Raw genomic sequence first — 13,743 nt, forward strand, 5'->3', positions numbered from 1 at the left:
ATGTGGGGACTTTTGACATGTCTGGTTCATTTATGATACCACTGTTGTTTTGTTTTTCATCTTTTAACCACTCAGTTATAAGTGATGGTCTCTTTCCAATCCTTCAGACAATAAAGCAATTATTTATCCTCTTCATCCCCTTATCTTTATGCAAAGTGCTCCAGCAGTCAGCCCGCTGCCTAGAGTGAAGATAGGAATCCCTGCCTGCCTGGACTCTGATTCCCCCAAACACATGTGGGCTCAGTGGGGTGATAACAGAGGAGTGTCAAAATGTGCTCTCTTCATGTTAGATCTCCGCCGATGTCTAATCGCTTTCCCATTTATTTTCTCAACTTGGCTCCATTCCTGATTTCAGCAAAGTTGTGCTTAGTGTACAAGCACAATTTTTCCCATTCCTAGGTCATATTTGGATCTGTCTGTGTCTACCTGCCTAGTAGGGGTTTTCTCACCAGGTCTTTTAGATGCGTAATGAGGATTCTTTGCCAGAACATCTGGTAACACTGAGAAGTGGTCCTTGCAATACAGATTACTGGCAATTCAAACAGGTGACTGCGCAAGGCAGTGTTATTAGGGAGCAACAGGTATTTCAAAGAAATGAGAACTCTTGGACATTGTAATTCTCCTCTTATGCTGCATCTTCAGTTGTATGTAGTTTTATTTTATTTTTTTCCTTTAACTAGGCAAGTCAGTTAAGAACACATTCTTATTTACAATGACAGCCTACCCCGGCCAAACCTGGACGACGCTGGGCTGCCCTATGGGACCTCCAATCACAGCCGGATGTGATACAGCCTGGATTTGAACCAGGGACTGTAGTGACGCCTCTTGCACTGAGGTGCAATGCCTTATACCGGTGCGCCACTCGGGAAATAGACTCCATTTAGTTCAGTCATAGGGGACAAATTAAACATACAGGTTTATGTAAATCCTTTGTGTTCTACGCTCTTAGAAAAATAGGGTTCCTTGGCTGTCTCCATGATGTGGAAACAATGTTGATTGATTCAACCATTGCTATTTTAACAAAATTGTGCGTGTTGACTTTTCTTCTGAGTTTCAACGTGTGTGTGTGTGTGTGTGTGCTGTAGATATCAACAAGAAAATTGCATGCAACGTCCTCCTCCCTTGATAGTGGATGTTACATTGGACATGACACTATTGTGTGCTATTGTGTAGCACCATGGGTTTTATTTTCACATTATTTTCACCACATTACATGGCTCCGTCGTGTACAGGCACTGAACTACAGATATTGATGTCATTAATATTAAGATGACCACTGTGGTTTTCTAAGGGTTGCTGGTGTGCAGTACGTGTTTGGCGTAAACAGTCTTCTGAACATGATCTTCCAGAGGACAGCACACAGACAGCTTTTAGTCCATTTGTGAACACATTTATGGTATACAGTGCCTTCGGAAAGTATTCATACCCCTTGACGTAGTCCTCATTTTGTTGTTACAGCCTGAATTCAAAATATTTTCTCACCCATCTACACACAATACCCCATAATGACAGTGTGAAAACACGTTTTTGCAAATGTATTGAAAATGAAACAAACATCTAATTTACATAAGTATTCACCCGATCCAAAGTGTAATTAATAACCACCATGCTCTAAGGGATACCTAGTGTCTGCTTTTTTTTTATCCCATCTACCAATAGGTGCCCTTCTTTGCGAGGCATTGGAAAACCTGCCTGGTCTTCGTGTTTGAAATTCACTGCTCGACTGAGGGACCTTACAGTTATCTGTATGTGGGGTACAGAGATGAGGTACTTATTTTTTTAATGTTAAACACTTATTGCACATGAACATATGATGGGACTTAAGCAAATGTTTACTCCTGAATCTAGTTGGACTTGCTATAACAAAAGGGTTTGAACGCTTGACTCAAGACATTTCAGCTTTTCATTTGTAAAAATGTCTAAAAACAATTCACTTTAAAATGATGGGGTATTGTGTGAAGTTCAGTGACCAAAAAAAGATCTAAAACGTAATACATTTCAAATTCAGCCTGTAACACAACATGTGGAAAAAGTCTAGGAGTGAATACTTCAAGGCACTGTACAACTCCATGCCTACATTTGACTAGGGAACTCAGGGAGATCCACTACAGTGATCAGACATAGGCCTACACAATGTATTGACCTTTGGTAGCGTTTTAGACCAGATACATTTTTATTAACACTTACATGTTTAACATTACATTTGGAAATAGTTGTTATACATAGTCCCCTGTGAAGAAAATACAAGGAACAATCAGCATTATGTTTTGAAAACCTTACAGAAAACAAGACATGTCTAATAATAACGTTTTAATAGTATGTTTGGACAAATCACCGCAATCTTATCTCAAGAGAAAACATCCTGTTATGCTCTGGGAATGTATCAAATCTGGTTAATGTGTTCCGTTTGATAAACAGCATACCGAGCATGACCAATGCAAATGAGTATGTATACCGCGTCTGTTCAAACTGCGTGTGTAATGCGCTCTTGGAGTTTCATTTGCAAGTCTTCAGGAGAACGTTAGTTCCCACCGTTCAGCAGTGATGATTGGAAATTCTTCACCACCACCTGACCATGGAACAATATATTTAGTTCAGTTTCAGTAATTCATCACCAGCTCTTGGACGCGTTTTTGCTTTTCCACCATGGACGGACGTGTATTCTGGAATCGGACCTCTCAAATTCTTCTCAATGGGTCTTGGGACAATGAGTGCAATGACCATGATCTGATTTATTATCATTTTGTCCATCTAACAGAGACCACTATTTTGCCTTCTCTCATTGGAATCCTCTGTTCAACGGGGCTTGTAGGAAATATTCTGGTCTTGGTGACTATCCTAAGGTATGTATCACCGCATTCCACTGGGCACACAGTTGAATCGAAGTTGTTTCAACATCATTTCTCAACATATTGTGATGCGGAATTAGTGGATTTGAAGAAAGTTAACCATGTAATTTCAACTAACGTAAACATTGCAATTAAGTTAAAACTTCAACTTAAATTGACAACCTGACAGACGGGTTCATACAGCAGTCTAATTTCAAGATGATCGTCAGAACCATGTATATGTTGAAATTGCATTCAATTCCATAGATCTTATATTGAATGGTTGAAAATTATGTTGAATTTTATACTTGATTACACATGTTATGTGACCTTGTTTGAATGTTGATAGTAAAATTGTATGTTTGAATCAATGTAATTGTTTTAACATACCATCAACCTAGAGTAAAGAGGCCTATTGAAATAAAATGTGAAGCCATAGTCCAACGATTCCTGCCTGAACAGTGGCTCCTACTCTTAGGAGGAGTAAATACACTTCAGCGAGATCATCTCCCTTAAAATGTTAATTGGTAGCGTTCACGATTCAATAGGTCTACAAATGAATCATCGATATGCTGGATTCACATATCCATCTAAACCATAAAGCAAAGTCAAAGAAACGCACTAAAACAAATAAAACTTGAAATGCACCTAAAGTAGTTTGATTTAGCCCAATTCTTCAACTTTGCTTGATGACGTGATGTCACGTTCCTCGTATTCTCCCTCATCGGAAGATATGTCGAAATCACTTGATGACCAATACGCAGCAGGTTGACTGTTCCACATCATATTTATTATAGATGGAAACGACAAAACAAAATAAACACGCAAAGGAGAAAGGTGACAGTTTCACAGGAGAAACGAAACCCAGTGCAAAATACAATTACCCACAAATACCAAACACAAACACACCCCACTATATGGGACTCTCAATCAAAGGCAGATAGACAACACCTGCCTTCAACTGAGAGTCCCAACCCCAATTAACCAAACATAGACATACACCTACACATAGAAAACCTAACCTAGAACCTAACCCAACACTCACAACCCCACTGTACCATAACCAAACATAACTCTGCCACGTCCTGACCAAATATAATACAAAAATACCTAAGTATATGGTCAGGACGTGACACGTGAATCCATCATAATTTTGTAGACTACATTTTTTGTTTTAAATCAACCAACTATCCCTTATATAAAAATACAATATCCAAAAGGTGAAAGTGTATTATTCATATAATGAATTTGTCAGGGCAGGACTGAGTTTGGGGAACCCTGGTCCACGCAAATGAGTATGGAAGTGTAACCGTTGTGTGTGGTTGATTGAGACTATAGACATGGACTTTGGAGATTGTCGTGGAAAATTGTCTTAAGAACATAATACTCTTACAAGAACTTGTGAATTCAATATAGACTTTAATACAGAGTAGCAAAGCCGAGCCCTTCCATGGAAGGACCCTACCACACACGCAACAGAGCCGAGCCCCTCCATGAAAAAGACTAAATTCTCATATTACAGAGTTCTTTTTTTTATATGATTCTGTCTTTGCATAACGTATAGAGTCTCCTCCCTCTATATGAAAATAGCTTCCCTTGACCGTTCTTTACCATTCTCTCTCCATATCAGTTGCTGCTTGTTAACGCCCACATCTGACAGCTGTATAGATTATAATGCTAGCAGGGCCTCCTCATGTGGTACAAAAATAATACATGCAGTGTATGCTCATCCTTTCCTCTGTACTTCTTTGTCTGGCTATCTTGAGTATTTGGGGCCCTTTCTGCATAACTCAAGTCTGGTTGTCAGGTCGCTATGCCTCCCACCGTGGCCTGTTGCTCTATCAGAACCGGATGTCTTCTTCTCCTCCTATAGCCAAAATATTCATGTTCTTTCCCTTTCAGCACATCTGCTTATCTCCCACATAAATCCCTCCTCTGGGACTAATTAGTCCCACGCTAAAATAATATCTAAATACAAGCAACAAGGATGGAAGCAGAATGATACACACACAGAATAATGAACATTAGAACGACATGTGAAATAAGATATAGACATAAACTGGACCAAACATCTCCAATCCAATAACATAGACAAGAGTAAAAGACCCAGTCAACCTTAGAAATGAAAATTAAAACACACTTAATAAACCAATATATTATGATGAAGCAATGAGCATGTAGAACATAGCCTTGCCTGAGGTTATCTCAGTTATATAAAACATAAAGAAAATAAGAAAACCCTTATAAAGTCATTCTAAATACGACACTTAAACAAGATCCTTCCTTGCAGACACCTCTGTAACAACAGTGAAATCACAAATGAAAACACCTGCTTAAGGACTAAGGATATGATCCATGGACACTTGTAACCGGAATTTCCCCATTTTTACCCACAAGTTTAAGTATCCAAAATTCAGAAGTTCTAACTTAATTTATCCCTTGTCAAAAGGTAGAAAGGAAATAGACAATACACTCCATAGTAAATGATTACCAGGTTATACATATTGCATCAGTCTAGTTTTCAATCAAGCACATAATAATCAGGAGCTTTACTAAAACAGGAAACCCTTGAACACCATAATCATTCCTTTATCATCCAATTTACTAACTCCTGCAGTTTCTAACACCCAAATAGTTTAACAATTAACTGTAGTGTTTCTCACATCTATCCCATTATCTCCATAGCTGTAGAAACATTCATATCTACTTTTTACCATAGTAAACCTATCATTATGAGGACCATTTCATTCAGTTCAAGTCATATGTTGCACATTCATGTTTTTTCAACATATTTTTGTTTAATTCACTTCTACCTTTAGTGCTACCTAATGCCAAGCTGCATTCTATGTTACACAAAAGTATGTAGTATTTTCTCTGAATACATTGAACATTTTCCACCTAACACATTCTTCAAAAGATGCAAGTTCATGTACTATTAAAAGATCAGACAAAGGTGATTTGCTACACAAATTGCAATTGTCCATCCCACGTTTAGCTGTTGTGTACTAATCTCTAGTGGGAGGTGATTTTACAATTTCTTCTAGGTTTGTCGCTGTTGCTGTCAAGGCCATTCTACCGTTCTTCATCTGTCCTGTTTCACTGTCTGTTAGGAAGACCATGTGAGGACAGAAAGTCTCCTTTCCATTCTCCTGTCGTTGTTTCTCCGTCCCCTTGGCCAGCACCTCTGTCAAGGGTAGATATGTCATCAGGAGCAACAGGCATGTCACTCCTCCCCATCCCTGGACTCTCTGGATATTCAGGAGAGAGTGTCTGTTTGCTGTTGGAAGTTGCTCCTCGGTCCACCTCCTCTTCGGCTCCTGTCTGGCTCCTGCCTGGCTCCTGCCTTTCCTCTGCTCCTTCATGGCCTGGTGGTTGTCCCCTCCTTCCCGACGGGACTTTGGTACAGTGGTTTAGATGGTACCACGTGTTGCTTCCTTTCACCTGGACAGCAGTTAACGTTGTTCGAGCCACCTTGTAGGGACCCTCCCTCCTTGGCTCATTCCTTTCTTCCAGAACACTCGGATCTGGTCTCTTGGATCACCAGACGTGGAACCTCTGGTCCTGGTTCAGGTTTCTGCCTTCTTTCTATGAGGCATTCAAACTTAGAGACTTATGGCCTCTGTTTTATGATTACACCATACATCCACTTATTTCCATCACTCATCATACACCAACTAACATTCCAGCTGAAGCTGGCGACTCCTCTCCTTCTGGTTCCTAAGCACCTGGAAAGTGAAAAACAAAAACACAACAGTATCGACAATGTGATATGTTATGCACAAATATATTCATGAAAACCGAAATCTGAGACCATGACAATTCCCACTCTCTCTTCACCTGACTCTATGCCTCCAGGATACTTTTCTGCTGGAATCCACAAAAATAAAAGCACTAAAAAGCTTCCTCATGCTTTCACCCAGTCTTCCCCTTTCGGCCCCAGGTTCAGAGAGGTGTTCCCAAATCATGTCATTTTCACTTTGTTTCCCATCTGCTCCATTTCACCCGATAGGCATATCCCTAATCAACATTATATCTTATCTTCTTAATTCAACACTGTATATGCTTTCGCATTATTGCCTTCAACATGTTGTTTAGAGCACAATTACCCTAACATCTGTCCTTTTTCATATGATGCATTAACCAATAAAATAAGTAGCTCCCAAACCCAACAACTGTATGTCTACAGTCGAATCTAGTCTCTCTCGCTCTCTCCGCGTTCTCTGTCATGGTGTTTTCAAGCTCACCCATTGTTCAGCTGGACCTTACTTCTTGTGAGAATTATGCGCCCACCGAAGAGAGACATGATGATCTTTACCACTGCAGGTGCTGTAAGAAGTATACCCCCAGCCTGGTGTATCTTGATGTACACTCAATCTCCAGAATTCAGCCCATGCCCTTGGTTATTTCTGGCTTCTTGTGTGCTGCTTTTTCTCCTGATGACATACACACTAACACATGGGTTATTTCCTGACAACAAGATCACTACTTTGTAATATTTAAATAACAGCCCTATATAAACATTCTGTCTCAAATACCTGGCCTCCTGCCACAGATATACTTATACATAATGATAGCCAAATTATGGTCCCTACAGCAACTGCTGTTAGAATAACATGTAATCAGTCAAGTGTCTTCCAGTTGGAATATCCAACCTCTTAACTCCAAGTCATAACTCTTAAACGTTTACCATAGTGTTCAAACATTTCACCACTGTCACTTTTACTCTTACCATAATCTAGGTATGTGTAATGTTCAATTTACTCAGAATTGTCCCTATGTTGTGCATCCCTATATTTTACACAGCCAGCTGTCCTTTCTCTTCTGTGAGTTATCTTCCTCTAATAATATACATAGTCTCTAGAAATAACACCCCTCTACTACCATAACCTTCATTTATGAGCCCCCTCAGATCCCCAATGTAGTCACAGTTCTTCTAACTTCTAACCCATAACACATCATTTCCTACTTCTAATTTCCTTCCACCGTTTGATACATACCAAAACATTCTCAAATCAATTTGAGTCAATTTATATCATTCCCTCCTCAGGAACAATAAACACACTTATGTTCCTTAAAACAAAAAAATAAATTCACCAGACAAGAAAGGAGAAAAATAAATTACAATAACTGCTTATTTGTAATAAGTGACCACTACTCATAATGTAACTAAACCTGGGGAAAGCGTCCATCCGTTACGTTCTATGCCCATGTTATGTTGGTCTCCTCCTTCATCCTTGTGTGTATCGCAAAACAGATGTTTTGACATGATAGCTCAGCTGAAACGAACACAACTAAGCACGGGACATAGAGGTAAGCATCTGGATGATAGACTTGTTCTCACTGAAGTGCATTACCCCTCACAACAGTAGGAGTCACTGTTCAGGCAGGAATCGTTGGATTGTGACTTGACATTTTGTTTCAATTTACCTCCATTTAGATTGATAGCATGACGTTGAAACAATGACGTTGATTCAAACATGTAATTTTACTATCAACATTTAACCAAGGTCAAATAAAATGTTTAGTAAAATATAAAATAACAATTTCAACCACCAAATAAGATTATATATACACTGCTCAAAAAAATAAAGGGAACACTTAAACAACACAATGTAACTCCAAGTCAATCACACTTCTGTGAAATCAAACTGTCCACTTAGGAAGCAACACTGATTGACAATAAATTTCACATGCTGTTGTGCAAATAGAATAGACAACAGGTGGAAATTATAGGCAATTAGCAAGACACCCCCAATAAAGGAGTGGTTCTGCAGGTGGTGACCACAGACCACTTCTCAGTTCCTATGCTTCCTGGCTGATGTTTTGGTCACTTTTGAATGCTGGCGGTGCTTTCACTCTAGTGGTAGCATGAGACGGAGTCTACAACCCACACAAGTGGCTCAGGTAGTGCAGCTCATCCAGGATGGCACATCAATGCGAGCTGGGGCAAGAAGGTTTGCTGTGTCTGTCAGCGTAGTGTCCAGAGCATGGAGGCGCTACCAGGAGACAGGCCAGTACATCAGGAGATATGGAGGAGGCCGTAGGAGGGCAACAACCCAGCAGCAGGACCGCTACCTCTGACTTTGTGCAAGGAGGAGCAGGAGGAGCACTGCCAGAGCCCTGCAAAATGACCTCCAGCAGGCCACAAATGTGCATGTGTCTGCTCAAACGGTCAGAAACAGACTCCATGAGGGTGGTATGAGGGCCCGACGTCCACAGGTGGGGATTGTGCTTACAGCCCAACACCGTGCAGGACGTTTGGCATTTGCCAGAGAACACCAAGATTGGCAAATTCGCCACTGGCGCCCTGTGCTCTTCACAGATGAAAGCAGGTTCACACTGAGCACGTGACAGACGTGACAGAGTCTGGAGACGCCGTGGAGAATGTTCTGCTGCCTGCAACATCCTCCAGCATGACCGGTTTGGCGTTGGGTCAGTCATGGTGTGGGGTGGCATTTCTTTGGGGGGCCGCACAGCCCTCCATGTGCTCGCCAGAGGTAGCCTGACTGCCATTAGGTACCGAGATGAGATCCTCAGACCCCTTGTGAGACCATATGCTGGTGCGGTTGGCCCTGGGTTCCTCCTAATGCAAGACAATGCTAGACCTCATGTGGCTGGAGTGTGTCAGCAGTTCCTGCAAGAGGAAGGCATTGATGCTATGGACTGGCCCGACCGTTCCCCAGACCTGAATCCAATTGAGCACATCTGGGACATCATGTCTCGCTCCATCCACCAACGCCACGTTGCACCACAGACTGTCCAGGAGTTGGCGGATGCTTTAGTCCAGGTCTGGGAGGAGATCCCTCAGGAGACCATCCGCCACCTCATCAGGAGCATGCCCAGGCGTTGTAGGGAGGTCATACAGGCACGTGGAGGCCACACACACTACTGAGCCTCATTTTGACTTGTTTTAAGGACATTACATCAAAGTTGGATCAGCCTGTAGTGTGGTTTTCCACTTTCATTTTGAGTGTGACTCCAATTCCAGACCTCCATGGGTTGATAAATTGGATTTCCATTGATTATTTTTGTGTGATTTTGTTGTCAGCACATTCAACTATGTAAAGAAAAAAGTATTTAATAAGATTATTTCTTTCAATCAGATCTAGGATGTGTTGTTTAAGTGTTCCATTTATTTTTTTGAGCAGTGTATATATATATATATATATATATATATATATATATATATATATATGAAAACCAAATATTAGTTACATTTCTACGTGGAAACGTTAAACTAAATGAAATAGTTCTGAAGATTGTTGGAATTAGATTGACTTAAGCTGAACAGGTTGTTACATCAATGTATTTAAGTTGAAACTTTACCTTAATTTCAATGTTTACAACACTGGTTGAAATTAGATGAACAGTAGTGGTTGATGACGTTTTTCAAATCCAACGTATTTTCCACGTTGATTCCACTACACAATACGTTAACAAATTACATTAATTTCAACCTGTGTGTGCCTAGTGGGATATGTTCAGACAACGCCAACACTTTTTATGCAAAAGTTAAGCAGATGGATTTACAAAATGTTATAAATGGTTTAGATGACTAATGAATTTCCTTTCTAGAAACATTCTAAAATGTGTAGTGTCTGTTCGAAATTAAATATTTAATTCAATAAAAATGAGGGGGTTTGTCAGTCAATCTAATGTGTGTGTAGATTAAATAAATGGATTAACTGTGTGGATTATGTGAAGGCATATTTTCTCAACCGCTGTGGCCGACCACCCTATAGCTCAGGGATGGGCAACTCCAGTCCTCGACGGCCTGATTGGTGGCAAACTTTCCCCCCAGCCCTAAAGCTAACACACCTGTATAAACGAATCAAAAATATAAAAAATGCAATAGTATCAATGATTTTACTGAGTTACAGTTCATTAACCCCTATTCTATGGATTTCACATGAGAGGGAATACAGATATGCATCTGTAGGGCACTTATACCTTTAAAAAGAGGATCAGAAAACCAGTCAGAACCTGGTTGGACCACCATTTGCTTGATGCAGAGCGACATCTCCTTTGCATAGATTTATTTTAATAGATTTTTATAGGGTGTAGATCAGCTTTAATATAGCTGATGGATTGTGGCGTCCATCAATGTAATTGTCTGCATTTCCAATCACCATATTTTTTTGTAAATGTGTACAGTTGAAGTTGGAAGTTTACATACATTTAAACTCAGTTTCACAATTCCTGACATTTAATCCTAGTACAAATTCCCTGTTTTAGGTCAGTTAGGATCACCACTTTATTTTAAGAATGTGAAATGTCAGAATAATAGTAGAGTGATTTCAGCTTTTTTTCTTTCATCACATTCCCAGTGGGTCTGAAATTTACATACATACTAATTGAGTGTTTGGTAGCATTGCCATTCAATTGTTTAACTTGGGTCAAACATTTCGGGTAGTCTTCCAGAAGCTTCCCACAATAAGTTGGGTGAATTTTGGCCCATTCCTCCTGACAGAGCTGGTGTAACTCAGTCAGGTTTGTAGGACTCCTTGCTCGCACACGCATTTTCAGTTCTGCCCACAAATTTTCTATAGGACTGAGGTCAGGGCTTTGTGATGGCAACTCCAATACCTTGACTTTGTTGTCCTTAAGCCATTTTGCCACAACTTTGGAAGTATGCTTGGGGTTTAACCTCCTGACTGATATCTTGAGATGTTGCTTCAATATATCCACATAATTTTCCTGCCTCATGATGCCATCTATTTTGTGAAGTGCATCAGTCCCTCCTGCACCCCACAACATGATGCTGCCACCCCCGTGCTTCACGGTTGGGATGGTGTTCTTCAGCTGGCAAGCATCCCCCTTTTTCCTCCAAACATAACGATGGTCATTATGGCCAAACAGTTCTATTTTTGTTTCATCAGACCAGAGGACATTTCTCCAAAAAGCACGATCTTTGTCCCCATGTGCAGTTGCAAACCGTAGTCTGGCTTTTTTTTAATGGCGGTTTTTGTAGCGGTGGTTTCTTCCTTGCTGAACGGCCTTTCAGGTTATTTCGATATAGGACTCGTTTTACTCTGGATATAGATACTTTTGTACCTGTTTCCTCCAGCATCTTCACAAGGTCCTTTGCTGTTGTTCTGGGATTGATTTGCACTTTTTGCACCAAAGTACGTTCATTTCTAGGACACAGAACATGTCTCCTTCCTGAGTGGTATGACGGCTGCATGGTCCCATGGTGTTTATTCTTGCGTACTATTGTTTGTACAGATGAACGTGGCATTTGGAAATTGCTCCCAAGGATGAACCATTTTTTTCTGAGGTCTTGGCTGATTTCTTTTGATTTTCCCATGATGTCAAGCAAAGAGGCACTGAGTTTGAAGGTAGGCCTTGAAATACAGCCACACCTCCAATTGACTCAAATTATGTCAATTAGCCTATCAGAAGCTTCTAAAGCTTATATCATTTTCTGGAATTTTCCAAGCTGTTTAAAGGCACAGTCAACTTCGTGTACGTAAACTTCTGACCCACTGGAATTGTGATACAGTGAATTAATCTGTCTGTAAACAATTGTTGGAAATATTACTTGTGTCATGCACAAATTAGATGTCCTAACCGACTTGCCAAAACTATACTTAACAAGAAATATGTGTGGAGTGGTTGAAAAATGAGTTTTAATGACTCCAACCTAAGTGTATATAAAATATTTATTTGCCTTTATTATTTTCCCCTAACCCTACCACCCCTCCCCTAATTGGAGTAAACTAATGGACAACTCTTAGGCTTCTTCTTCCAGCTTATTCATACATTTTACAGACACAGTATATTTGACAAGTTATCCTTTGTTTTTAGTCCTGTCCTTCAGCTTCCCTCAACTCTTCCCATCCATCTCTGAAGACCCTCCAGCTTTTATTTCTATTTGCAATATATTTTTCCAACTGTGCGGTTACAGAAGTTCTGAACCTTTCTATTCTCATAGTTTCTACATATTGTAAATTAAAGAAACATTGTCATTGATCGATTGACTACGACTTTTTATATTACCCAGCAGTGCTATTTTGAGAACCTGCGACCAAAAATAAGCTGCATATGGAGAGTACGAAACAAATGATCTGATGATTATGTGTCACGTCCTGACCTTAGAAAGCTGTTATTTTCTATGGTAGAGTAGGTCAGGGCATGACAGGGGGGTTTTCTAGTTTAGTTTTTCTATGTTGTCGGGTTCTAGTTTTGTATTTCTACGTTGGGTTTTGTTTGGGATGATCTCCAATTAGAGGCAGCTGGTCCTCGTAGTCTCTAATTGGAGATCATACTTAAGTAGGGTTTTTTTTACACCTGGGTTTGTGGGAGATTGTTTTTGAGTACGTGTATGTTTACTCTGTGTCACGGTTTGTTGTTTTTGTTATTCAGTTTATTTATATGTATGGCATAGTTTCACAGTGTAAATAAAATGTGGAACAACACACATGCTGCACTTTGGTCTACTTCCTACGACCACCGTGACATTATGACTCTTTGCAGCAAAATCTGCAGAGCTGGGATGGTTGCGTCACCCATTGATTATCTAATTTCTAATGGTTGCAACATTTTTTGTTGAAAAACTGTTTTGAATATCAGTAAATAAACCATGTGCCATGGAAATCTCTTCAACTATTTTCCTATCTATATGGCACAGCTGTCCATTCTTTGGTCCTTAAATGAAACTATCAGTTCTTCAATGCAGGGCCGACAGACAAGTTTTTAACTTTCCCTTCCACTTACATTTTTGCGGTAATTAGTTTAATTTTGAGTAGAGCATACATTTCCATATACGTTTGTTAGCTGCATGTGTGACATAACACCACCAGTCCTATTTATGATATCATTAACAAAAGGTTATACCTTTTAACTTAAAAAAAAATAAAAACATTTTTTTTGATCGATTAGTATATTTGAGTTCTGGTGGATTAAACTGAAATTG

The 13,743-nt window shown here is 39.9% G+C and overlaps 1 protein-coding gene across 1 annotated transcript in view; it reads left to right on the forward strand.

The window, feature by feature from the left end:
• The first annotated feature begins 2,424 nt into the window (after nucleotides 1-2,424).
• Nucleotides 2,425-13,743, forward strand: part of LOC115176988 (melanin-concentrating hormone receptor 2-like) — a 63,524-nt gene continuing 52,205 nt past the window's right edge. The window contains exon 1 of the mRNA XM_029737415.1: nucleotides 2,425-2,843. Coding sequence (XP_029593275.1) covers nucleotides 2,647-2,843 — 197 coding nt within the window. The 5' untranslated portion in view covers nucleotides 2,425-2,646. The remainder of the gene's footprint in view (nucleotides 2,844-13,743) is intronic.

The sequence above is a fragment of the Salmo trutta genome, chromosome 37, assembly GCF_901001165.1.
Source record: "Salmo trutta chromosome 37, fSalTru1.1, whole genome shotgun sequence".
Lineage (NCBI taxonomy): Eukaryota > Metazoa > Chordata > Actinopteri > Salmoniformes > Salmonidae > Salmo > Salmo trutta.